This window comes from Anopheles merus, chromosome 2R (assembly GCF_017562075.2).
Source record: "Anopheles merus strain MAF chromosome 2R, AmerM5.1, whole genome shotgun sequence".
In the NCBI taxonomy this organism is placed as follows: Eukaryota; Metazoa; Arthropoda; class Insecta; order Diptera; family Culicidae; genus Anopheles; species Anopheles merus.
Genome location: NC_054082.1, coordinates 22,613,061 through 22,639,867, shown reverse-complemented (window position 1 = coordinate 22,639,867; position 26,807 = coordinate 22,613,061). Strand labels below are relative to the sequence as shown.

The 26,807-nt window shown below is 48.8% G+C and overlaps 1 protein-coding gene across 3 annotated transcripts; it reads left to right on the top strand.

The window, feature by feature from the left end:
• The first annotated feature begins 826 nt into the window (after positions 1-826).
• Positions 827-26,661, top strand: LOC121600181 (RAC serine/threonine-protein kinase). 3 transcript variants are annotated; one of them, XM_041928573.1, is made up of 7 exons: positions 827-1,010; positions 3,443-4,045; positions 17,685-18,558; positions 18,638-18,835; positions 18,936-19,087; positions 22,353-22,971; positions 23,043-26,661. In XM_041928573.1, exons 3-7 carry the CDS (start codon positions 17,881-17,883, stop codon positions 23,121-23,123), a joined length of 1,728 nt encoding a protein of 575 aa, XP_041784507.1. In that variant the 5' UTR covers positions 827-1,010; positions 3,443-4,045; positions 17,685-17,880; the 3' UTR covers positions 23,124-26,661. The 3 variants fall into 3 exon arrangements, with proteins under 3 accessions (XP_041784507.1, XP_041784515.1, XP_041784525.1); XM_041928581.1 differs by lacking the exon at positions 827-1,010 and adding an exon at positions 1,186-1,440; XM_041928591.1 differs by lacking the exons at positions 827-1,010; positions 3,443-4,045 and adding an exon at positions 17,442-17,594.
• The last annotated feature ends 146 nt before the right edge of the window (positions 26,662-26,807 follow it).

Below are 26,807 nucleotides of genomic sequence, written 5' to 3'. Positions count from 1 at the left end.
ACCATAGAAAACTCCTCCGTAAGTGGCAACAGTAATCCATTGATCAATTCGTAGCATCGAAATTCTCGCCTTCATGAGCAAGTAGACCAAGAATGCATGCAAGAACACACCTATCAATACACCTAACACTTGTGAAACACACGCTTCTTAGGGAGGTGCAGAGAGTCTCCAAAATTGTCAAATAACAAGGAAATAAATTGTGAAATTAAATTAAAGACACTATATTAAAGACACTATCTCAGTTACTCCACCTGTCGATAAGTGCAGCAAAACTCTCAGCTCCGCTATCTGACCTCAAAAGAGTTATCAGAACGTGGAGTTGACGTGTTCAGGGCCCACCCCAGCTTTTTCGATGTTGGTATGACTTCGTGAGTTTTGGATTGGGAGTGGGTGTTAACACTTTAAGCGCCGCTACATAGGAATTCATGAGATGGTTGCGCTCACCGCTCAGCTTTGTATGTTCGTTATAAGTTTAAAAAATGTGATCGTCTAAGCGATATCGCTCGTAAAGAGAAATTGTTTTAAATGAAAATTATAAAATAAAAAAAAGTGAAATAATAAAACTATGTTTAACCATTTTCGTCACAAACCTAGCGCACTTCATTTGCTGTGTGCTTCCGCTACACATTTGCTAGTCCCAACCGTTGTTATTGCACTTTTGAATTGCTATAACGCAGGCGCACTTATTTTATACCAGCACAACCGCACCGCACCGCTTTCTGTTCACCGCTGGCGGGTCGTTTGACAGCCACCATCACACTACCACCACCACACCACCATAGCGAAAGGCGTGTAGGGGAAAACGAGACTTTTTCGCCCCTGTACACAGGTTCTGCCGTTCTGTGGACAGTTGAACGTATACGCTGAATCGTAGGCATAGTACGCCAGACATCGATGCACCTTGTACCCGCATTGTCGACCCGTTTCGCTAAGCGCGACAGGAAAGCACCATCCGCAGCATCCGCAGCGGACAAGTAGCATTGCGTTTTCAATGCACATCGACCTGCCAGGTAATGTATCGCCCATCGCCATTCATAAAATCCCATGCCATCCCCGGGTGTGTCCCATCAATTTTAGGTGCTGCTGCTGCTGCTGCTGCTGCTTTTTTTTCTTCTTGGTTAGTAGTTCGTGCTTCTATACGGATGCCATGCCCATATGCCCGATCCGCGTGTGTGTCCTTGGGCGTGAAATTCTACGTTTCGGAATTTCGATGGGTCCGTGTCTTCGTGCGCAGTTTAGTTGGCTGAAGCGTAATATTCAGGCCGACGGTTGGTTTGGGATGGTTTTTCTGGTGAAACGGTGTTTCCTGCTCGTACCTGGTTTTGTGTCGCTCTGTGTGCGTGTTTGTGTGTGTGTGTGCTCTGCGCGATACCGTCAATGTTTGCCGATTCGGAGGAAGAGAATTGTTTTGTGCTTTTGAAAAAGACGAGATACAATTTGGTCAGTTTTTCTTTTTTGTTTAAACTACAAAAAAAAAATAATAATAATAATAAACGTATCCCGCAATTAACAGGGCTCAGTGTGTTTCAAATTTTGCTTTTTCCCCAAATACGCAAAGTGCAAAGTGGAACGTGTACGCAACGAGAAATCGATACGCACGCAAACATACTTATAAAATACCCTTAACATAAGGCCACCAACACCAGCCAGCAACAACAACAACAACAACAAAAGCCCAAATCGAGTAGGCATTGCTGGGCTTTCCTCGTTTGTTTTTTCATTCCTTTTGCCCCGATTAATCCAGACCAAATAGAGCCATCCAAATAGTTTTATCCGACGTTGTAGCGACGTACAGACCGACATTCGCCGTGACCCCGGTGGTGTGGCAAGTCCTGTGCGTCTGTGTGCGTGATACCGTCTGTCCCTCAGACACGGAGCAGCTTCATCCAAAAACGCGTTTTCCGCTGTGCCTTTTATATGTAGCGACATAGAGCTTATTGGCCTCATTCGCTTCTTTAAACCTAGAATGAAATTTAATCTTACAATCGAGCATTCTTCATTGTGTTGCCTCCAATTGCCTTATGCCTGTGAAGTCTCGTTAAACCTATTTGCAATCAGTTTGTTTTTATTGAAAATGTTTATCTAGATTACATGTAGCGTTGGTTACAGTTCTTTACAAAAAAGTGTTAAAGTTCTATTTAGGTGTGTTTGTGTGCGGTCAATGCGCCACGGACGCGTAGTGAGAAGCGTGGTAGCAGATCGGTATGGACAGTCGGTAGACAGGCAGCGCACGTACGGCGAGAGGTTCCTGCTCCGGATCGTAGCCCTCTTGCGTGCGCTTGTGTGTGTGTTTGTAGCGGAATGTGTCTGGCGCGGTGTGTCTGTGCGGCAGTGTGCGTGCGTGTTCACCAGGCGAGACGCGGACCCCATTCACACGCTCTGTCTAGCGCAAGAAGATATCTATGTGTATGTGTATGTGTGTGTGTAAGTGTATGGCGGAAGAGCAGGGTGCTGCGCCGGGGTCGTGTCTGGAAAGAAGTGGAGAAACTGTAAAAATCAAGAACGACGAAATAAATGCGAGAACTGGTGGTGATAGTGGGAGCGAACGTGCGAACGCAAAAAGCAACAAAATAAAAGCCGTAAAGCAGTGCTCTCCAACCTGTGGTTCGCGGACCACTTTAAACATCAAGATTAATCAACGATCAACACAAAATTTTCAACAGGCACGCCTAGTATAAGATTTAAACATATTTTTGATTAAAAACATTGTACTGAGCCTTTAAACTGTATGCCTTCAATAGATGTGGACTGCGGCACATGTATTTTCAACATGCACATTTGGTTCAAATCCGACTGGTTGCGTTGGTGATGCCGGCGTAACGGAAAGTTGATGAAAATCAACGGCGAAGAACGGAAAAATTATTGTGATGCAATTACAACATTTGACAGCTGTTGAACACCATCGCTCGCAAGCGATGAAAGATGTTGTTGATATGCTAAATTCACTCGAAAACTCTGTAATTTTTTTTTCTCCGTCCCCTCAGCAAGGTGACTGTGTAGGAACGAGGTCCCCGTAATGTAGCACGATTTGACTAGTAGCCAATAGTTCGTTACAGACAGTTTTCGATTCAAATTCTAAATGTTATTATAACGATGAACCATCGCAAGAATGTTGTTATTTCATTCATGAATTTTACAGGAAATGTGTCCTGTTTGATGTTTGATGAATTTTCCTTTCTGCTTTCTGCTGTCCAAGAGGCATCCAAGATGGGCAAACCGATTTTGGCGAATAGTTGACCGCGTTCCTCGTTCCTAGCGTAGCCGTTGCGGCGGTGGAACAGTGTTTTGTTAGTTTTCCATTTCCAGCGATGAATTGTTTTCTTCTCTTCAATTGACGTCCACCTCCGATTTTTGGGGAGTGGTTGTCTGGTCACCCGTTACACACTGATGCGGGTACCCATGCGGTATTAATCTGTTTTCTTCTTCCCCTATTCTTTTGCAGTGTTTTTTTGGGAGCTGAAAAAGTGAACAAGACAAATTTCCTTCACCGAAAAACGGAGCGAAAAGTGATTGTAAGTGTGTGTGATTCCAGCAGAGTTAAACAGAAGGAAAGAAGAATTACGCCCTTCCTTGTGGCGACGGTGCCACACTGTCAGGTTCGGTGTTGCGCGCGTGTGTGTGTGTGTTTGTGCCTGTGTGTTTGATGCACAATATCAAGGCACTTGCAGAGGAATTACAAAAAATCTTAAAGGATCGTGCGTTTGTGTGTAATAAGCAGTGAAATTTGTGTGAAAATTTCAACACTTCATCAGCAGCAGCACCGAAAACAGTGATCCGTTTCTACAGTGTACCGGAACAATCCGGAGCGCAGAGGCATATCGGTATTTTTTTTTTGCGTTGGCTTCGTCTGTGTTTGTGTGTGTTTTCCTGCTCCAAGCGGTTCCAGCCAGCTCAGCCCGGTGTATAGCTACACTGCACAGAGAGACCACACAGCACAACACGTTTTGTGTGCGTGTACTGCCGGACGGCGGGGAGTAGTAGTGTGTCTGTGTGTTTGCAGCCGAAAAGTGCGGAAGTGACTCGACGATATTTCTGCGACTGAAAGGTAAATAGAGAAAGGGGTTTTATTTGCCAGCCCATGGGGGAGGGGGGGGGGAAGGGGATGACGGCTGCTGTCGGACACGGCAGAAGGGTCGGTGCGGGAAGCGGGGACGGATTTTGAGGTTTTTTTTTCTCCGGTTGGATGAGATGTTGGTTGGAGCCTAAGTCTCTCCACTGTATATGCTCTAATCATCCTTGGGACTGAAGACAACAGCCGGTGCGGTGCGTAACGAGCAAAACTGCTCCACAGACACACACACACACACACAAACGCCTCGAAAATCTCGCACCGCCAAAGAAGCGCGATTTGGTGTGTAACAATCTGACGCAATCGGAAAGTACGAGAAATGTCAAAAAACGAAGGGCCGCGGTCGCTTTCCCCCTCCCCATTTTATTACGTGCGCGTGCTTAATAGTGAGGACCAAGGAGGGGAGGGTAAAGGAAGGCGACATCCTTTTGCGCAGGATCCTCGTAGCAGACAGCCACCACCGCGCCCCTCCTTTACCCCAACACACTGACGCACACACCGGTGCGCACCGTACAAGCGAACGATTGTGAAAGGACACGCAACTCTTGTTATTCCCTTCCTTCTGTCAGGCTCTCGACCACGGCTCCACGCGTGTTGACAGATCGGGGATATGGGTTGCTTCGATGGTGGTGGTGGTGGTGGTGTTGGTGGTGGTGTTGGTGGTGGTGTTGGTGGTGGTGTTGGTGGTGGGTTAATGGTTGTGTCTGGCTGTCAAAATCGTCGTATCGCAAACGAGGTCAAGAGCGTGAATATGATGTTCCGTGAATTTGGGGCAGCAGCGCCTTCATCCACCATCGCCTTCGCCTTGGTCTTGCCCCCTCCTCCCATTCCGGCGTGCGCGTCAATGCTAAATCCTTACTGTTTCGGGTTTTTCCCGCTGACCAGGGAGGCCTCGTGGAATCGGCTTGTCGGTGTCTTCACACGAGCAAAAACCAGAAAAAAGCTTGTACAAAAAATGGGACAAAATTTGCACACCACCGCCGCTCTCTATTACACTATTCAAAGCACGAATGGTCCGAGCGGACATTTTAGTATCTTACAGGGGTTTCCAAGTCACTTTTGTAAGTAATAAATGTTTTTTTTTTTAATTACTGCGTGCACGATGTCAATCCACATCAGTTTGTTATTCAATTTCAAACATTTTATTTTTAATTTCTTCAGTAAGATTTTCAACCGTATATTGCCATCGTTTTTTCACCGGGTTTTGGAGCCTGGTGACGCAATAAAAAAATGCATCAAAATGCATGTAATAATAATTTTGTAAATGTTGTACAAATCTTGATGAAATGCGGCTTCAAAATCCCGCTGAAAACACGATAGCAATAGACTGTTGCAGTGTTGAAAATCATATTGAAGAGATTAAACATTATTATGATGGAAATACTACAATCTCACAGTGATGTGGAATAACTTCTTGCACGCGAGTAATAACACAATTTACACTCGAAAGCGACTTGGAAAACCCTGTATATGATACTGTTGCTTATGTTAGACTACAACGGCTGTTCGGTCAAATGGGAGGAAAACACCCAAAACCGGTCTTAACGAAAGCACACAGACAGCCCTTTTGGTGCGTGTTTTGCACGGTCACACAGTCACTGTCTGGGACTTTCCGGGCGCAGGAATCCCTTTCCCCCCGTTCTCACCCCTTTCCCGCGTACCAAAGATCAGACCCGCGTGCCAGTAGTCGCGCCACCGTCGTCTGCCTATTGGGGGTCACCGCGGCGGTTGTCAACCGTTTCTGCGCGACGGCGTCGTGGCCTCGTTCGGATTTTCGTTTTTTTTTGTCGCTACTATTTTAACACTCTGCGTAAACAAATGCGCTTCTAAGCAAGACATTAACACTAAATGTCCCCCAATATACACACACGCACACACACACACACACAAACAGGGCAACCGGCCCAAGTGTTGTGGTTGGTTCACGATCATGATCGTAAGGCGTGATACACATTTGCACGATTCATTCCCCCCGTTTGGTGCGTGTGTGTGTGTGTGTTTAGGTCGGTGTCGTTGGTGGGCAGGGTGACAGCGTGGTGATGAGGGCTTTGCAGGGAGACAGCAACTATAACAATTACAGTTCGGTTGATGGACGAAATCGTTCATAAATCCTATTTTGAAAGGTGCGTTTTCGCTTTAGTAATCCCGAACACCCGGATCAGGAAAGATTCTGGGTACTGGGAGGAAGCGGATGGTTGCTAACTCTCATCTCCCAAGCGATGCTAGATTTTCAGAGAAACCGTTTGCTTTTCCTAGAATTTAATTTGTGCAGGAAGGCAAAGATGGGTAAAAGCAGCAACAACAACCTCCGGCTCGCAGGCCGCAATCTAAAATAATCCCCAAGATTTGATGTTGTGCGTCCCGGCGCAGCAGCTGGGTACGGGAATGGCGGGGGGATTGCGTGCACACCATAAACACCGTTCCGTTTAGGAGGTGGTTCAGTAAATTATTTTTCCGATTGAATTATGAATACAACCCAAACGTGCCCAAGAGAATACTTTAATGTGTAATCTGAAGTAATGGATTACATGTACAATTTTATTAGATTTTTTAAATGCTTTTTTTTACTAATATTTCACCCTACGATCACTAAATAAGGGAATGTAACTTTGAATCGAAGGTTAAAAGGATTTCTGCCATGCAAATAATTACGATTAATGAAACCATTCCAATTGTTTTCCAGTCCAATTTGCAAAAATCCACTTGGAATTCATATGTTAGGTTCTTGATTTTGTGGAAGATTGAACACTTCAAACTCAAATCTAACGATTACTGAAATTAGTCCCAAAATTTCACAATATCATGTCAGCAGTCCTTTTTATACGTTTGTCAGCTTAAACGATGCTAAACCATTTCTGCGTGCCTTCTAATTAAGCTACAAAGTGTCGAGAAAGTGTGCCGCAACCATTCTCAGACAAAAAGTGCTCGATCGATCCGTGTTGCTTGCATTTGCGTGTGTACGATTGTGTGAAATATGGAAGGTAACCGATGCCACCAAAGAAACAAACTGCACGCAAAAGGCCAGACTCCTCGGGTACAAAGTGAAAAACAAAACCCTTCTCCCTTCTACCCTCCTTTCCTTCCCTTCCACCCTGTGGGGTGTGCTGGCTGGGGTTAACAGGGGGCCGGCATACTAAGTACAAAACCTTCTCGACGGGTGTATCGCGATCGCGAAAACAACAAACCCCAACCGCCGCCGCCGCCGTTGCGAAAGGAGGTGACAAAAATCTGTTGGAATGTCCGCCGTAGTCGGCGAGGGGTGAGAGTGGGGTGAGTGGAACATGATCAAAAAAAAAAAGGGGAGCATGACACGGCCACCATGTCGCCGGCATCTCGTCGTCTATGAATACATCGTCTGCGAATGTTTGGCGTTGCGCCGCAATAGGACACGGTTCTAATTTTGGCCCCTCGACGGCAGCAGCACCAGCAGTTGCACACACAAGCACACAGCGTCTGTCTGTGGCGGGCAGGACGAGGGTCCTCTTCTTCCTCAACGCCTTCCGGTGCGCTGTTGTGTGACCACCGCAACACCCAGCGCAGCTCCCAGTCAGTCAGGATGTTGACGAGAAGCGCGGGGGCTCTTGGTGGGGGAGTAGCTCGATACGCGAAATGAAGCTGAACCTGCAAACACTGCGGAAAAGGGTTTCATTTGTAATGGTTCAACGTGTGTTGTCATATACAGTCGAGCTTTTGCACCGATGAAGATGTTGCATCGCTGAGCTTCCGCTGCAAGAATCTTGAAGAAGCAGTGAAGAGGAGTAGCCAACAGACACAGCATCCGGTAGTAGATGTTAAGCAACAGGGATGGGAGGGAAACACAATGCGGGATGGCCGTTACATGTTTCCCCCATGTTTCCAAATGCACAGAGCGTTAAAGGGGCTGGCGGCGGCGGTAAGAGTGGCCTAAAAATAGTGCCCGAGATCGCGCCTCGAGAACCAACACCACCAACACGCCGAACCGACGACAAAACCCCTGCGCTTCTTGTGACCGTCTGTGTGTGTGTGTGTGTGTGTGTGTGTGTGTGTGTGTGTGTGTGTGTGTGTGTGTGTGTGTGTGTGTGTGTGTGTGTGTGTGTGTGTATAGTACGGGCGGAGTTTATTTATCGCATCCCCGGCACTATTTATTTTGCACCGGTTGAATGAACCTTCGTTGTGAGGGGGACGATGTTGGCGAGGGTGGACGCGGGGGCATTCGGGCAAGAGCGCGCGTGCTCACGCACGCACGCGCTGCCCTGCCTACACTTGACCAAACAATAACAAGAATTTCGTAATAATTCTTAAAAACAACTTGTAACCGCATGACTATTTTGTACACACAGCTTTTCCTGTTGCTACCTGTTGTTGTTGTTGTTGTTCTTGATGATGATCCTCTGGTGGAGCTGGTTTTCGGTAGAAGCTTAGCTAAGTGGCCATGAAAGAGAGGAGAACACGCTGACTGTCCCAGCGAAACAGGCTTTCCCACTGTGCGTTTTTGTTTTTCCTCGTCAAAGTTATTTGAGTTTGAATTTCACAAATCTTTGGCAATTCCTTGTTTGTTCAACTACCTTTCTCACTTGTTTGGCCTGCTCATGATAGAGCTCGGACATGACAATCATTCTCCAGGTAGCTCGGTCCCTGGCTGCAGCCTCCCATCCATGCAGACACCCGATCTCCGTCGGGTTTCGCTTCACTTGATCCAGCCATAGAGTTCGCTGTGCTCCCCTGCGCCTGAGTTCGCAGTTGATCCATTCTTCAAGCTTTTGCGAATGATTAAGCAATCATGATTGCTTCAAGAAGTATATGAATGTTGCTGAATGTATAGAGTGATGAATATCCTCTTGGCCAGTTTTAAAGATTCATTAACGTCCACTACTCAGAACTCCAGCTTCCGTTGATCAAAGAATCGTCTACCGAAGTATACAAACAGAACGTAGCTCGAATCGATTACGCGAGAACAAGTGCTGCTCGCAATCGTGACGCCACAATTGTTCCAGCGATCGCAACAACAGGGGAGGGGTAGGGGTCATGAAGAAAAGAGAGCACACACACACACACACACACACACACACACACACACACACACACACACACACACACACACACACACACACACACACACACACGCGCGCGCGCGCGCGCGCGCGCGCGCGCGCACACACACACACACACACACACAAAACAACAAGCTGCATCTTACATTGTTCGCTCGCACTGCAAATCGATTCGGGTGAAGTTTGTTTGTGCATTTTAATCGCCCCCGTTTATGACACGCCGGCCAGACAGCCCCTGCCTTCCCTTCCTCCACACCCGCCCATGTAATGTGGCGCCACCCCTGCGCCAGGCGAAGTGGTGTATCAAATGGCAACACGGGCGAGTTTACCGGGCCACACACACACACACACACACCTCGTTGCGCACTTTGCGTTCCCCTGTTGCGCATAAACACGCGCAACACATACACGCACGCGCACTTACGCTATTAATCTGTGACCTGGCGCCACACCACCTGTCCCAATGCTGTAGCTGTGGGGTAAGGGGGAGGCATGGAGACCAGGCGGGTACCGTGTTTTGATTCGCGAGATGTTTGTGCCGTCAGCGACTGATTGGTGTGGGGGCAAAGGGAAGCGCCTGAGGGAGGGGGGGGGGAGGGCTAAGTGTGATAAGGTGCGAACGCGGTTGCGGATCGAATGTGAACTCCATGACGCAGATGGTGATGGTTGTAAGGTGGGGTGGTGGGGGGGGGGGAGGTGAAGGGGAAGGGCTCCACTCCACATGCACGGTCGCTGTTTTCGTAGGGTCGAGAGACAGTGCCGAATAGAATGCATCCGTTGGCCCCCACTTCGAAGGGAGAGGGGAGGGGTAGGTGGCAGGGTGAAAAGCTGTTGGCGCGTGGCCACATGCGGTCCGGTCCAGAGTATTTGAGTGCGACAAACAGCAGTATTGCAGTCGTAGTAAACAACGTTCGCTCATCGTTTGGCGCTCTAACTTCTTCGCAAAGGGGGGGGGGGGGGGAGGTAGAGGGTGGGGGGGAGGTAGAGGGTGGGGGGGAGGTAGAGGGTGGGGGGGAACTGTTACTTCTTTTCGTATCGTTGGGGGTTACATTTTCGGCTGAACTTCTTACACAGCGCTGATAAGAACACGCTCGCCGAACGGAAGTGATCTTCCGCATCCGGTTTCGTGTTTACTGCGTGTTGTTTTTTTTGTTGCTCCGTTTTGATAGTGGTTAGGCGATGAGCAACGTATTGGTAACTGGAAAAGTCTTCAATGAACATCAAATAAATCTACTTTTTTCGATTTTTCCCGGCTGCTTGTTTGCGGAGTTGTTTACAAAATTTCTACTAACAGCGATGATTGTGACATTTCGAGCGCGGTTAGATTGGGGGGGATGGAGCGGGGACATGCATGCAGCGTGTGACGCCGTGAACGGGACTTGTTGACAGTGCAATAAAAACGTGACACGTTTTTCCTTCACCCCTTCCCTTGCGCGACTGCTTCGCGCGCACTGCCCTCGCGAGTGCTCTTACGACGGACACACACGTGCTCTGGCTGGCTGACTGGCTGTGTTTACCGATTGCTGCGCACTTTAGCCCATGGAATAACCGCCACCGTGTGGTGTGTCGCCCCCCCCCCTCTCTCTGCTGTGCGTGTCTGTGTGTGTGTGTGTGTGTCAATGACGCCAATGCCAGGTTTATGGCGCATCAACTTAATTCACACAGCGATGTGCCGCCGTAGTTACGGTACCGTAAAGAGGTTGGGGCAAACAGTCGTGAAGGGGGGCGTGGGTTCCTGTTATCAATGCGGATTTCATTGCTATCAGTAACGGAGTGTTTTACCTGTTTGTGTTGGTGTACCGTGTAAGTCAGCGAATACAGAATATCCCAACGAAGGATTATAAAGTTTGGGAGAGATATTTGTTAAAAACAAGTTCTCAATAAAGTCGCAATAAGCAACGAAGCGAAGAACGCCTATAGTTGACGCATTGGTACCAATTAGTACTCAGTAATTAGCCCGTTTTTTTTCTATTGTAAGCCATCAGCCGTTATTTTCACTTCTTCGCTTCTTCTCTCTGCACAATCCACACGGAAAATCCCGGGTGGATCGAGGCAATCGAAATGAAATTAAATGTAATAAGCCACTACTGCTGCTGCTTGAAACGACCAATGAAGAATCCCGTGAAGAAGCTTTCCTTTTCTTTTTCTTCCTTCCCTTACCGCTCCAGTATCATCACTAATCAATTGATCAATTGGCCGTTAATTGGTTACAATTGTGTGGCACCCTAACACGCTGTGTGTGTTTGTAAGTGTGGTAGTGTGGAGTAAGCAATGGCAGCTTCCAATTAATTGTAGAAGGATATTTTTAAAACCCTCCACTCCTCGTTCCACATCCAAGGACGTCCTTGAGAGGGATAGCAATGAGGCTGAAGGATTGCCACATACATGTAGTGCCAGAGAGACGCTAATTTGAAGATACCCGGTTTTCTGAAACTTGGCAATACGTTGAGGAAATTGTTCTCATTTAACGCACCAATTGTTAAATGCAAAATAATTTCGGGCAATTTCGACTTCGGACGACTCCGGACGACTCCAGACGACTCTGGACGACTCCAGACGACTCCGGACGACTCTGGACGACTCCGGGCGACTCCAGACGACTCTGGACGACTCCGGACGACTCTGGACGACTCCGGACGACTCTGGACGACTTTGGACGACTCCGGACGATTCCGAACGATTCCGAACGATTCCGGACGATTCCGACTCCGGACTACTCCGGACGACTTGTAACGATTCCGGACGACTTCAAACGATTCCGGGCGACTCCGGACGACTCCGGACGACTTCGAACGACTCTGGGCAATTCCGACTCCGAATGACTTCGGACGACTCTGGACGACTCTGGACGACTCTGGACGACTCTGGACGACTCTGGACGACTCTGGACGACTCTGGACGACTCTGGACGACTCCGATCGACTTCGGACGACTCCGGAGCGATTCCGGAGCGACTCCGGGCGATTCCGACTTCGGACGACTCTGGACGACTCCGGACGACTCTGGACGACTCCGGACGACTCCGGGCGATTCCGCACGACTCCAGATAACACTGGGCGGACCTACCTTCCGGAGTCGGTTCCGAAATTATCCTAGTCCGAATGGAGTCGACTCGGGATTTTTTACAACTTTACGCATCGCTTTTCCAAAAAATACAAGTCTTTTTGATCCGAAATAAACAAGTTTTTTCGAGACTGCAAGAAAGAGAAGGTCATGATTAGTCTTTGGCATGATATTTTTCCGCGGCCGATGGTTCTTGTCCTATTCGTAGTTCTTGGTTGCAGCTGCATTCTTCTGCCTTGCCGTGAAGCGGGAATCCATTTCCCTTTTTGATGAACCTTATACATATCCCTCTGACGATCATTTATAATTGAGGTTTGTTGTACATTTGGACGAACAGCCCCCCGTCTCTAAAACCTTGCTACGTCGTAAAATATTCAAATCCTTTGCCTTGCTGCGCGTCCCCTTGTGACTAGCACGTTCCCAGCATCATCATGCTGGCTGGCTGCGGCATGCTGCGCATGGCTGAAGAAGCTGCATCTTGAAGAAACGAGACTAGAATTCCACATTATCCCCCACAACACCCGCTGTCGACTGCCTACAGTAGCAGCTTTTCGTTGTGACCTCGGCGATTGTGCAATGGGATTTTGACGGGATCAATAATTCCTCTCCCGCTGTACGAGTTTGACGGAAAAGGGAGCGTTACAGCGGTAGCCGGGGCAGGTTGGTGAGTTGCATCCCAAGCTGGGAGGGTGAAAACATCTATATGGCAAGTGTTTGCAATGGCCAAATCCAAAAGGCAGAGACGCGTGGCTCCCGGCAGGCATACACCCGTGTGCACTCTTACTCGCCGCTCTCATGCTACTGGGATGACGTTGGTGAACGTGTGGCAGTGAGAGTTTGATCGTGGAAGAAAGAAGAACGGGGTGAAGGGACCATTCGTTGTCCATGTGAATGTGTGTGTGTGTGTGTGTGTGCGTGTTTCTCGGGAATGTTGGGGAAGGTCTTTGCTGCCGATGCGCCTCACGCGATGCCAACCGCGTTCGGTTAGGTCAGGGTTTTGAGCGACGAACCTCCCCCCCAGCCCCAGACACTTTTGGGTGTGGCTTTCCACAACCCTAACGAAACAACCAGCGCCACGCGAGAGTACGGGTTTCCCACACCCCTCCATCCCCCCCCCCCCCTCTATATGTTTTATCGTTTTGTTCTTTTTGCTCTTTTTCCTCCACTGGTCTGGTGCACAATGTTCAGAATAGACTTTTTTATGCGCTAATTTTGTCTTGTCTTTAGCTGTGTTAGTGTTTTCCCCATTTTGCTTTCCCTTCGCTTCGCTTCTCAACGCTTTTGTGATTGATGCAACGGAACGGGGTTTTTTTTTTGTCTCGGCGGGTACCTTGCAGTGCCGGCCGGATGTATGCACTTCCTTCTCCCATCTTTGCCCCCGTGTGTGTGTGTGTGTGTTGGTCGGACGAGGGAAGCAGACAGCAGCTCGAATCTTGTGCTCCGAGTCAATTCGTTACGCAAATTTTACGTGCACGGCGGCTGATTCTGCCCCGAGCAATGAATGAACGTACACTACACACACACACGCGGGGTTGTTTCCGGTTGGTTGGTACCGGGGAGAGCAGGATAGCTGCACCCCGATTGCAGCAAACGGAGATATATGGCGAGTGAGAATCGGATGACGATCTTTTGCCGTGTGTGTGTGTGTGTTTGTGTGTGTGACTGTTTGTACTCTCTCTCCCTTTATCCCTCTCTCTTTATCCCTCTATCCTTATCGCTCCCTCTTTATCTCTCTTTCTAGCTTTCTTTTTTATCCCTCTCTCCTTCTCTCTCTTTTATCTATTTCACTCTATCTCTATCCCTCCTTATCTCGCTCTCTCTGTCTCTTCTTTTATCCCTCTTTTTATCTCTCTCTCTCTCTTTATCTCTCTCGACAAAGGGCGAAGCGCACTGCATGCCTGGTGCAGTCATGCAGTGTAGTTGCATGTTGCATGCTGGATCCATCTCTCTCTCTCTCTCTCTCTCTCTCTCTCTCTCTCTCTCTCTCTCTCTCTTTTTGGGTTGCATCCGGGCTTGGTCGACCACTGGGGTGGTTACCGTATTGATTTCTAACGTGCGTTTGCTGCTTGACCGCTTGAGCAGCTTAACCGAAGAGTGCATGCGAGAAACGAGTGTTTGAGTAAATATTTCCAAAGACTGCCGGATCAAGAACTACGTGTGCAATTGCGTTACATTGCGTTATTAGCAGAGAAATTGCACCGAAAGCATATTTTAAAGGGATAGAAAAACGACTCCCATACTACTACTGTGTCACAGAGTTACATAATGCAGTTACTGATAAGCCTCCCCCCTCCCCCCCCCCCCCCCCCCCCCCCCCAAACGATTCTGACTTGTATTTTCCATTCATTTGTCCTCAAAATCACTATTTCATTGTTGATATGTGGCTGCTGTGTACCCCACCCGTACCAGAACGGGAGAACACCCCCGGGAGAACATGAATCGTCGATGGGAAAATAAGGTGCGTGTGTGTGGTGGTGTCCCAAAATATGGGACAGTCACACACACACACACAAAGTGCCACAGCCAAAAAGTGTGTGTGAGCTGGGGTGGCGATGGTGGTGACCCAGTTTCCAGCGGTACTCAATTTTCCCACCCCCCACACGCTCGCTCGCTCCTACTGTGGTTTGGGCTGTGTAGCGAGGGCCCCATGTGACTTGGGAATGGGCGCCTTAATTCAATCATGCGCCATGCTGCCATGCCTGGTAGTTGTTTGCATGTGGGTTGTTACAAGGTTTGTTTACATTCCACGCTCCACCGTCCCCCCGTGCAGCATGGAGTGACTGTCCCTGTCCCATTGCCGGACCGTCCCAGCCGGAAGCGGTGTGAGACCTTATCACACATGAGTTTCCCTTGCAAAGGGGTTTACACTTTCCCAGGAACTGATCGCACTGTCCATTTCGAAGGAAAATGCGCAGTTGATGGTAAAACCATTACGTACCATTATTGGACTTTTGACCTGGGCCTCTGGGTATGGCAAACCCGGATGTTATTGGTTCTTGAAAAACAAGATAAAAAACGTTTGCGTTGAATACAAAATGTCTTGTGCTGCTGCTGCTACTGCAAAGGTTATTTGGTCCAAGACCACTGCTCCCCACCAAAACAAAAAGCAGCAGCTGCTGCCGCCGTAAAAATCAATCAAGCGGCTGTTGTATTTTTGTTTTCCTTGTTTTCATTATGATTGCTTGCATCATAACAACAGACGCGGGTCAGCACACGGCGTGGCGGTGTGGCCGGAGGACGGAAGGGTCTTGTGCGTAGGAAACGATGACCTACTTTTTTCGATGGGACCATCACCCACCACCACCACCATCGTGGGACAGAAAAGGGTGAGGGTTTTTTTTTTTTGCTCGGTTCCTTCTCGTGTGTCTGTGCCGCCGTCTGGAATGTTATGGTTCCCGGAAGAGCGGCGGATAAAATCGCAAACCGCGGGAACGAGAAACCACCACCACCGCGGCACGGCGCGTGTTTGTGTTTTTCGGGTTGATTCCGAGAATTTCTCCGCTGCTCACCGGCTCTCTCTGTCTCTCCGTAGGTCGGTCCCTGTCTGTGTTTACAAGGTTTAATTTGAATTTTATTGTTTTTAGATTTATTTTTGTCCCAACAACGCGTACTCGTGGTGTGCAAGGGGGGGGGAGGGGGGGGGATGGATGCGAAGGGGGAGTATATGGGGTTGTTGTTTGCGTTCATTTGCGTCCAACGATTTAATATCGTTTCAAACTGCGTTCGACGACCCCCTGGTTGCTAGATTGGAAAGAAAGTCTATGATCTAAGTCTATAATCAGTCTCGGTCATATACTGTCATTTCTTGATGTTGCTGTGTTGTGCATGACTAAGTTACAGCAAACCGTTAAAGTGTGCAATAACTGTCTGAAATGCAGGAACTAATCTGTCGGTTTATTGCTAGAACCTAGATCCATTTTCAATTTGACGAAAAAGCTACGCCTTTCGGAAGTTTTCAGTAATATAAGATTCATCAATTAAAACAAACCCTAGTGACTGATTTCTTTGCCTTAATGTTTTTTTTTCTATTACACTCCTCTTATTTATTGCAAAATCACAGTTTTGATTGCAAATAAATTAAACCTTACTTCTGGCTCTTTCTCTTTCTCTTTCTCTTTCTCTCTCTCTCGCTCTCGCTCTCTCTCTCTCTCTCTCTCTCTCTCTCTCCCTCTCGCTCTCTCTCTACTTCTATCGCACCGCTGCGTACCGATCAGCAAGCAACAACATTGTAGCGCAGAGGCGGCGGCGGAGAAAGAATGATAGTGAAAAACAGGTGTTTTTGAACTGCCACCCCTCCCCATATACACCTCCTCTTCTGTTTCCTCTCCCACTGCTAGCATCATGATTACCCCTAACGCACACACACTCACACACGCGTATGCTCTACGCCACTACATGATCTTTGGTGGGGGTGCTTCATTGGGGGATGATGAAGCAACAATGTATACGAACCACCAGTAGTCCAGTGCGCAATGTAGGGGCTGGGGATGCAAAGGGTCGGAAAGGGTGGCGGGAAAGGGGCTGAATGACGCCGCTCTGTGCTATTGCGCAGTGGTTTTATTTTGACCCGCTTGGCGTTTCTAACTGCCAAACCGTTTTAGGGGTTTTGGGCAAAAATGGAGTCTGAATTAGAGCGAATGAGTCATGTGTACGAAATTAAGCGTCTTGCTCGCGACCAGGGGAGGGTGCGTCTGTGTGTGTATAAGTTAAGATATTGTACAGTTTAAACTTGTGGCTGAAAACTACTTCCGTATTTGAGGGAAAAATGAAGAAAAATTGGTCACATTCTTCTACCATTCACTGCGGCCCAGCTGATGCAATATAATTCCTTTACACAGTATTTACAAACCCTGCAGGCTGTAGTAAAGGTTTAGCGGAGACTGCCCCACAACACCCCCTGATGTACCGACGACATTGTGCTTTTTCTCTGTCAAACACTGCACCACACCCCAATGCCCATGTGGCCAGGGATGTGGAGCAAGTGTCTGAGTGCAACGGTAACCGGCAGCATCGGCGGGGGCGGTTGGGCGGTCGGTTTTGGCGCCAGTTATGAAATAGGATGTGCGGCTGTGTGTGTGTGTGTGTGTGTGTGTGTGTGTGTGTGTGTGTGTGTGTGTGTGTGTTTGACGCGGGAGCGAGAGCCGCCTTCTGCTGCAGTCGTCTATCAACGGCCGCACTTGTTTTGATAAGAACAGGCATTGAAAGATACGACAACAATGTAGCGACGAACCCCGTCGGGGTGTGTGTGTGTGTGCGCGCTTCTTTATAAGCATGTCCATTTGGACGGTGTGTTGATGGGGCGCGTTTGTTGTTTTTACTGAAATTTGAATCCATCTCACACGCACGGAGTTTGCATCCGAACGGAGATAGTGAAACGCACACAATTCGAGCGTTGCTCTTGACTGGGATCGTTACCGTCGTTATTGTGAAGAGTGAGCTCACGCCCGGAGCACGTGAAAGAGTCGCGAATGTGTAGTGCTAACAAGTGTCTCATTGTCTTTCTTTCCTTCCTCCTTTTGCAGATAGCACCGTGCGAAGACGCCGGCCAAAAGGTGTACAAAATCTGATCGGAAAGGCAAGAGGAAATCGAAATTACATCTCAACGCTTTCCCGCCAAAGTAACGGCCAGGATCGGCTGACAGCGGCTTAATTTAAGAAAGAAAAGTACCGAAAGGACAAAGGGTGTGTTGAATCTCATCCCGCTGCCCCGTAACCAGCATGACTTCCAAAACTGTTCAGAATGCGCCCGCCATTGCCATCTCCACGCCCGCCGCCGCATCCATAAAATCGTCCACCTCGTCGCTCATCTCCAGCATGTCGCTGGCCTCGCCAATGACCATGTCGTCCACAATGTCGATATCGTCGGCGGACAGTGCGATGGTCGCCGGCTCGTCGTCCAGCGGCGGCGGTGGCGGCGGCGCCGCCGGCTGCTCCACCATCGTGAAGGAGGGCTGGCTGTACAAGCGGGGCGAACACATCAAGACGTGGCGCTCGCGCTACTTCATCCTGAAGAGTGACGGCACGCTCGAGGGCTACAAGATACGGCCGGATCCGCAGGTGCCGACCGAACCGTCGAACAAGTTCACCGTGCGCGACTGCCAGATCATGTCGATCGATCGGCCCCGGCCGTTCACGTTCATCATCCGCGGGCTCCAGTGGACGACCGTGATCGAGCGCATGTTCCACGTGGAGGACGAGAACGACCGGAAGGACTGGGTGGAGGCGATCCGCAGCGTCGCGAACAAGCTGAACGAGGAGGAGGTGTACCAGGCGACGCTGCCGAACCAGGCGGCCGACGACGACTGCGAGATGGGCTCGATCGCGGAGGACGAGCTGGTGAACGAGAAGCCGGTGTACGGTACCGCGACGGACAAAGTGAGCGGCAAGCGGAAGGTGGTAAGTAGAGGAAACATTCAGCAGGCCGCCGGACATGCTTTAATGGAATCGTTTGTTGTTGTTTTTTTTTGCATTTTAGACGCTGGAAAACTTTGAATTCCTGAAAGTGCTCGGCAAAGGCACCTTCGGCAAGGTGATTCTGTGCCGGGAGAAAACCTCCTCGAAGCTGTACGCGATCAAGATACTGAAAAAGGACGTCATCATACAGAAGGACGAGGTGGCCCACACGATGGCCGAGAGTCGCGTGCTCAAGACGACCAATCATCCGTTTTTGATAGTAAGTGTTGCGCATATAAACACACACTATCATCTTCCTTCCACGAAAAGCCACTAACGGGATGGGTTTTGTTCGCTTGTCTCTTCTCCATTCTTCGCAGTCGCTAAAGTACTCGTTCCAAACGGTCGATCGGCTGTGCTTCGTGATGCAGTACGTCAACGGGGGCGAGCTGTTCTTCCACCTGAGCCGCGAACGCATATTCCCCGAGGATCGGACGCGCTTCTACGCGGCGGAAATTATTTCAGCGCTCGGGTAAGCCTACAGCGCGCGCTAATGGGAGGTGTAAGGACGCGCTTTTAATGTACAGGCAGAAAATGACGCTCTAAGAGGATCATGTTACAGTTTCTAAATGACGGGGTTTTCTAGGGGTTCTCATAGCTGTGGGACACTTTCTTGACTCTTTCTTATGGAAAATTAACTTAATATGTTGGAAATTGAACTCTTTTTGGAAATTCCTATTGGATTTGTGCAACAAGGGTGCTATAGAGTCCAATTCCCATTACATTACGTTCATTACACCTAAAAAAGTGTCCCACTGCCATGAGAACTCCTGGAAAACGCTGAATATGGAATAGTATAGTAAGCCGTATCCAACAGTCCACGGACAAGCATAATGTCGCAAACAACAATGTCCACAAGTGCTGTGTGATTGCGCTGTGTCAGATGACGCCTTGCTGTCGTTGTTGTTGTTGTTGTTTTCCGATACCGCCGGCATGCCGTTATGCAATCGCCCCGCACTGGAAGGAATTCCAAGAACAACAAACTCAAAGCTGGTAGAAAAAAATGCGCTGATAAAGGCGGCCCCCCCTATATGTGGTGGTGAGTTGCAGAAAAAAAACAACGAACAAACGAACGAACAAACTTGATCAACATCGATGACGGATACGATAAGTGTCGCGACTGCATATTTTTGCAATCTTTCATTCGCGGATAAGGCGAATGACGGGGAGAACACAACACAACAGCCCATTGCCCAACTTCCCGTCACCAAGTCGTGCGGGGCGCGGTGTTGTTGTATCGGTGGCACGTTTTTTTTTCTTCTGTTTTATCAGCAAACCCCCCCCCCCTCCTAACCCACAGCAGGGGGGTTATGGAGCGGAATGTCGTGGGGTAGCTTGCTGTTTGTGTTTGTACCTTTCTAACGGTGCACGTGTTTTTTCTCTCCTGCTTATTGCAAACGTGCTTGCACAATCGTTGGGGGGTGCCTACCCAAGCGCTAAACAACAACAAAAAGGGCTGCTCTTGCTTGCACATACCCTGTCCCCGTATTCCCCTTGCGCACCGAAACCACCAAACCACTATCGTTTGGTGGGGGGGGATTTTCCCGCGATAAAAGCAGGGAAGACGGGGAAACCCGGGATAAGTTTGACGAACATTGGCAACAACACCGCCCGTGCGCCGTACGGAACAGAAACAAAAACAGAAGCGATGGAGTTAATATTACCCTAGGCGCCGCAAACCGCCGGGCGGGAGAGCAATAGCACTACAATGTATGGACACAACACAATTTGATTGTTGTGTCTACGCCCGCGTAGCAAAGCAACGTGATCTCGAGAGCAGTTTTAAGCGAATGGTGGCGGGAGGGGGTGGTACGTTCGGGTTTTAATTGCGTACACACGCCGCTGGTGTTGTGTCAAAGTTGGTTTAAAGTTCGGGCTGCTGCGTAAGCCGTTTAAGAAGCGACCTGCACGTAGTGTGTAGGATCTGCCTTTTCCTCCCCCTCTTTGCCGCACTGATGCGCTGGTTGGTGCGCATACTCATCATCATCGACAATGTTGCCGAGGCGTAATCGTACTTGCGTTTTGTGGTTGCCTGCGTATGGTTGGCGGAAATTTATTGTCTGCTGCTATCGTTGAGAGCGCAAAGTTTCAAGGGCAAAGTAAATAGTTCGCTTTGAAATATGATGACCATCTGTCAAACGGGGAGAGACAGCTACTTTTCGTTAGTCGCATGCACTCTTGCACGCAGTTTGGTTTTTTCTGTTAAGTCTCTCCTTTTCTCTGTTTGTTTGGGGAGAGAGAGAGAGAGAGCGAGAACAGGAGAGTGAGAGAGTTGTTGAAGGGTTGTGCGGGTGGAATGTTTTGCATCAAAACAAATGAGTCAGCCAAAACGGGGCCACACAGCCACCACCACCACCACTCCAAACTACTATCGTCTTGGGTGATGCCCGCGCCCCTGAGTCATGCGTTTGTATTGTTTTGCTGCACGGGCTGCAATGTTGACAGCGGTTCGTGCGTCATAAAATTTTTATTGTTTTTCTTTTTGATTCGTTCGTAATGTTTATGAAATTGAATTGAGCTTAGAAAACGAGGCTTAAACTTACAGCGTTTTCCAGGGGTTCTCATAGTTGTGGGACACTTGATTGACTCTTTCTTAACGGAAGGGAACTTCATATGATGGAAATTTGACTCTATGGCATCCTATTTGACAGGCTCCTTGAAAATTCCTATTGGATTTGTCCAACCAGGGTGCTATAGAGTCCAATTCCCATAACATTAAGTACATTTCAAATGAGAAGAATCCAACAAAGTGTCTCACAGCTATGAGAACTCCTGGAAAACGCTGTAAATGGTTGATGATTTTTTGTTTGTTCCGGTGCCAAAAACCAGCCTTAAACGATTGTGTTTGATTTGTCCCGAACTGTGCAAACATTGGTTACCGAACGGTCACACAATTGACATTATCAAGGTTAATACCACAAACCGATGAATTTACTTGCGAAAGTGAACCACCGCCGGGTTGTCCTCCTCTCTGGTGGGTGGGAGTGGTGGTCACCATTCTTCCATACGAGCGCGTTCGTTAATCCGCACCCGCAGAGACACCCGCGCGCAAGAGGAGGATGAGGAGGAGAAGGATGATTCAATGGCTCAACTATTTCCGTCCGCACGATCAACCGAACCGCCGACCGACCCGATGCGATCTTCGCGCGCAAAACAACGAGGAGAATAGGGGTGATGGGGTTGCGGTATGTTGATTTAACGCGTCCCGGCGTGTCGCTTTATTGTTCCTGCGCGTGCGGCACTTTCCATGCCTTACCATGGACCGTCGTTTCCGCTGAAACTACGTCAGTGGGCGGTGTGCGTGTGCGTGTGTATGTGTGTACAATTCTGTCTGCATGTAATGTGCGCGCGCCACAAGAGAGTACACACGAGATTCATTCATGAAAAGAAGACGCCGACGCATGGGTTTAGTGCCGCGCAATAGTTTTGTTTGTGTGGCGACGTCTGACGACAATGTGTGTGTGCGTGTGGTCTGTGGCGATGGGACAAAGAAGCGTGAGGGGACTGGTGGCGTCCTTCTCGTGCGAAAGAGAGAGACAGAGAGCGATGCCAAAGCACTATTGACGTCAATTGGCACATTCCAAAAGGCCCCGGTTTTTTAGACACGAGTTTCCGTTGTCTCGTATGCTTTCTCCCATCCTTCCTGCAAAGAGATGGTTCCCCACGTACATTGTTGCGCTACTATTGTGATATGATTGTTTACAATTTCTCCCGCATGCTGCCTCTCCGCCTTCCAGCTACCTACACTCGCACGGCATCATCTATCGGGACCTGAAGCTGGAAAACCTGCTGCTCGACAAGGACGGCCACATCAAGATCGCCGACTTTGGCCTGTGCAAGGAGGACATCACGTACGGCCGGACGACGAAAACGTTCTGCGGTACGCCCGAGTACCTGGCGCCGGAGGTGCTGGAGGACAACGATTACGGCCACGCGGTCGACTGGTGGGGCACGGGCGTCGTCATGTACGAGATGATTTGCGGCCGGCTGCCGTTCTACAACCGCGACCACGACATCCTGTTCACGCTGATCCTGATGGAGGAGGTGAAGTTCCCGCGCAACATCAGCCCGAACGCGCGCAGCCTGCTGAGCGGGCTGCTGGTGAAAAATCCGAAGCAGCGGCTCGGGGGCGGACCGGACGATGCGAAGGAAATTATGGCCCACCCGTTCTTTGCCAGCATCAACTGGACGGATCTGGTGCAGAAGCGCATCACGCCACCGTTCAAGCCGCAGGTCACGAGCGACACGGACACGCGCTACTTCGACCGGGAGTTCACCGGCGAGAGTGTGGAGCTGACACCGTCCGACTCGAACGGTCCGCTCGGTGCGATCCAGGAGGAACCACACTTTTCCGAAGTAAGTGGGGGGAATGGTTTGTATGGGGGAAAGCTCGTTATTAATTTGCACTGTTTCTTGCTCCATTGCAGTTCAGCTACCAGGATATGGCTTCCACCATGAACACGCCCAGCTACATGAACCATTCGCACAACTTTCACCCGATGCAGTGAGAGCAAGCGGTCCGTGAAAGGCGCCCGGTGAGTTCGGGCGCACAGTAGCGCGAAACAATGGCGGGAGTGGGTGAGTGTGGGACCTGGACACCAGACACGGACACTGCTCCTTCTTTGGAGACCCTCTCTCCCCTCCCCTGTGTGCACAGTGGGTTATGATGGAAATACCCGGTCAAAACGCCCGCATCGTGGGTATATGCCCGGTGTGCCGGGCTCAATCACTGGAATCGCACGGGGGCGTGAGGAAATGATGCAGAGCGCGCGACGAGGATAAAAGGGGGAAGAGAAGAAGCGTGATGAAGGCAAATCGTGAATAGAGTGAAGAAGGCAACGAGCAAACATCTTTTTCGTTTGAATAGTAGCAGCAGCAGCAGCAGCAGCAAGGGAGTCAGCGTAACGTTCGTAACAATCCGCCAGCAAAAGCGTAAGAAACCAAGCCTGTTTATGTTCGATTACTGCGTAATCCAATAGCCCGGAGGTGTGACTTTTCTGTGTGTGTGTGTGTGTGTCCCGTCTGCCCTATTCCTGTCGGTGACGGTTGAACCACACCACCAACGGTCGGACCGAACAGTCGAGTGCACGAAGGAACGGGAAAGAAAAGGCCACATGTGCGCCCGGTCAAGATCCTCGGAAGGATGAAGGGAGGGGAGGGGGGGGGACAAGTGCCGCTCAGTGGACGGAAAGAGCTTCCAAACCGCGATGTGTAACGCTCATGATATGTGCGCTACATCGACGGACCGACCAGATCGGGGATCGGGCTGTGCGACCTCTAGCACCCGTCCGGTACAGAAGATTTGTTTTTCTTATATGTTCCCTACACCTGCAACATCCCCTCACCCATCACAACAGTTATTAACTTTATGTTACAACAGTCAAGACAGCAAAACAATGAACAAAATTCCTTAACCTCTCTCCTCAATGCCTCAACCGCTCTCTAGTTCAACGCGAACGCCAGCAAAGAGAAGCAAAAACTGGGGGTGATTGAGGGGTGCGAAATAGATGATACTTACCACCACACACCGCCGTGCCAACTATTGCCATAACCAACGCCGTGAAAATGATCTCAGTTTAATAGCAATCGAACAGGAAACAATAGATTATAATAGATCTCAATACAGAGAGACACAACTTTACACACACAGACAGACAGACAGACAGACAGACACCCACCTGGATATTAACTCTCTAGCAGGAGCAGTAAAGGTAGTGTGGGGTGGTGCTCTAGTGAAATAGGATTGCACTTTTAGTTGCCTTTCTCATCATGTTCAACACAGCTTCACATCTCCCGTGTATCAGTGGACGACGGAGCCAAAAGTAAAAGAGTGGTAGCACGAAAAGTTCACCAACAAACAGCTCATAGTACAATGTTCACCAGCAAACCCCAGCCAACCATCACGGCACGAAGAATGGAAGCGGTTTTGACCGTACTTGCGCGCGATTCCTTGAGCGAACGAAGAAGAAATTAACACGATTTGCGCTATTTTAGTGTCGTATAACAGAGAGTAAGAGAGAGAGAGAGAGATAGGGAGAGAAAGCATAATTTAACCGAAGTTTGAGCACCCATTTAGAGAGGATAAGTAAGTTTTGAACTTAGCTACTTTAATTCGCAAAATCAACAACAAAAAAGAGGCCTCGCTGCTGCTTCTCGCCAGCGTTTGCCAGCGAGAATCCTTTGTTCTCTTCCTACTACTAGCATACACGCGCACGGGGAGCGCGTTCGATTAGCATTATTACTTATTATTATTATTATTACCTTTGCGCGACTCTTCACACACACACACACACACGCAGCAACGCTCCCCCCAAATAATTTGTGAACCTTGTTTCCTATCACTTTCAAATACGCCTGTTTTGTTTCCCCGTGTTTATCCGTGACCACCGTAGTGAACCTTGTACGGTGGTGTGTGGTGTACAAGCGGAGGTATTATTATGAAAGGACACAGCTCCCAAGTAATGCTGCACGGAAAAGAGAGAGAAAGAGAAGCATGTTAATATAGAAGCTGCTTTTATAGACGATAAGCTGGTGCGCGCGCAGCAAGTGACACAAAGTGCGCGCTCAATGACGCAAGATTAGAAAGCAACGGGCTGTGATAGCATGAAGTTAATAATAGTGGTTAGAAAATGTGTGTGTGTGTACGTGTATGTGAATGTATGCAGCTGTATCGAGCTGGCCTACAGGCAGCAGCAACAGCAAATTGGCGCGCAAATGCTGTGTGCTCTTGGTGGAAGAGATATATGCGCAAGGACGCTATTAAATACGCATCCTTGCACCAACTCTCTTCGCTAACACGATTAGAAGAGGTTATTGCACGATAGAGAGAGAGAGAGAGAGAAAGAGAGAGATTCCTGACGAAATGCCCAGATAAGGGGACAAAAGGATTTCTGGGGGGGGGGGGGGGGGGGGGGGGTGCTATATCCCTACACCAATTTAGTAACACGTGCTGCTCTTCCCGCTTCCTCCAAAACGGTTGAGCGAAACGAACAACGGTGTACCCATCCCTTCGCGCCCCGCAATGTTGTCTACTGTGTGACAGTGTGTGTTCCTTAGCAGTGTGGTGTGTGTATGAAAAGCGTTCGTTTTGGAAGGATGATAGGGTTAACTGTAAGCAACTTTAGTGCGCGAGAAAGAAGAGATCATTACACGCTGAAAAAGGGAAATTGTTCATAATTCATTAGAGCCTAACCATATACACACTCACGTAAACACGCGCGCGTCATTTTCATGATGTGTGTGTGTGTGTGATGTGTGCGTTTGTCGCTAAACTTTACTTTGCAAAGTTGCAGTAGCCGCGCACCAGTAACAGTAACACAGTCGCTACTATCAGCGACAGCGCTGCTATGAAGCAACTAAAACCATAGTAGTTAAAAACATAGAGTACGCGGATAGGAGCAAATATCACTGCCTTAGGTAAACGAGACATTGACAAAATGGAAATAAAGTAACTAGAAGAAAAAAACAAAACAAAAACAAGTGCAACATTTAGATGGCTATATAGAGCTCAAAACGGGAGCTGGGTGAAGCAGACTGCAAGATAAAGCAACCTTTACCATCATCCCCATTTCTTCGGCAGTAATACAGAGATAGAGATGTTGCAAATAAACATCGCAAACACGATCGCAAGCGTTTGAAACGAACAGCAGCCAGTCACTCGTGCTTTCCAATTGGAAAAAAGTAAAGATTCGTTTGTTCTGCTAAGCTTTACTTTTTTGTTTAAGTGTTCACTACACCTTACCCTGGGACAACACTACTGGTGCTAATTGATTAAAAGCGTATACCCCCCCCCCCCCCTCTCCCCCATTGAAATCGAGATCGAGTAAAGCACGAGGTCAATATAGAATGCGCGAATGTCCTAGCGATAAATACTACTACTACTACTGACTGCGAGGGGGAGGAAAAAAGCATATAAAACTGGCTTCCGAAAAATATGTTTTCTTTTTAAGCAGGGGGTGAGGGGGGGGGGGTGGAAAGCTTTCCTAACATCTAGAAGACCAGCGAAACAAATATTCCTTTCCCTCCCGGGAAACGGGGAAAGGATTACTAAAAGTTAGCGCAAATGAGAAAATGAAAAGAAATACTACTACTACTATTACTACTACTATTACTTCTAAGCGAAGGCCACAATAGCGTTACAGTAATGCATAAGTAATAGATAAATTTAATTAAAAAAAAAACACACACACACA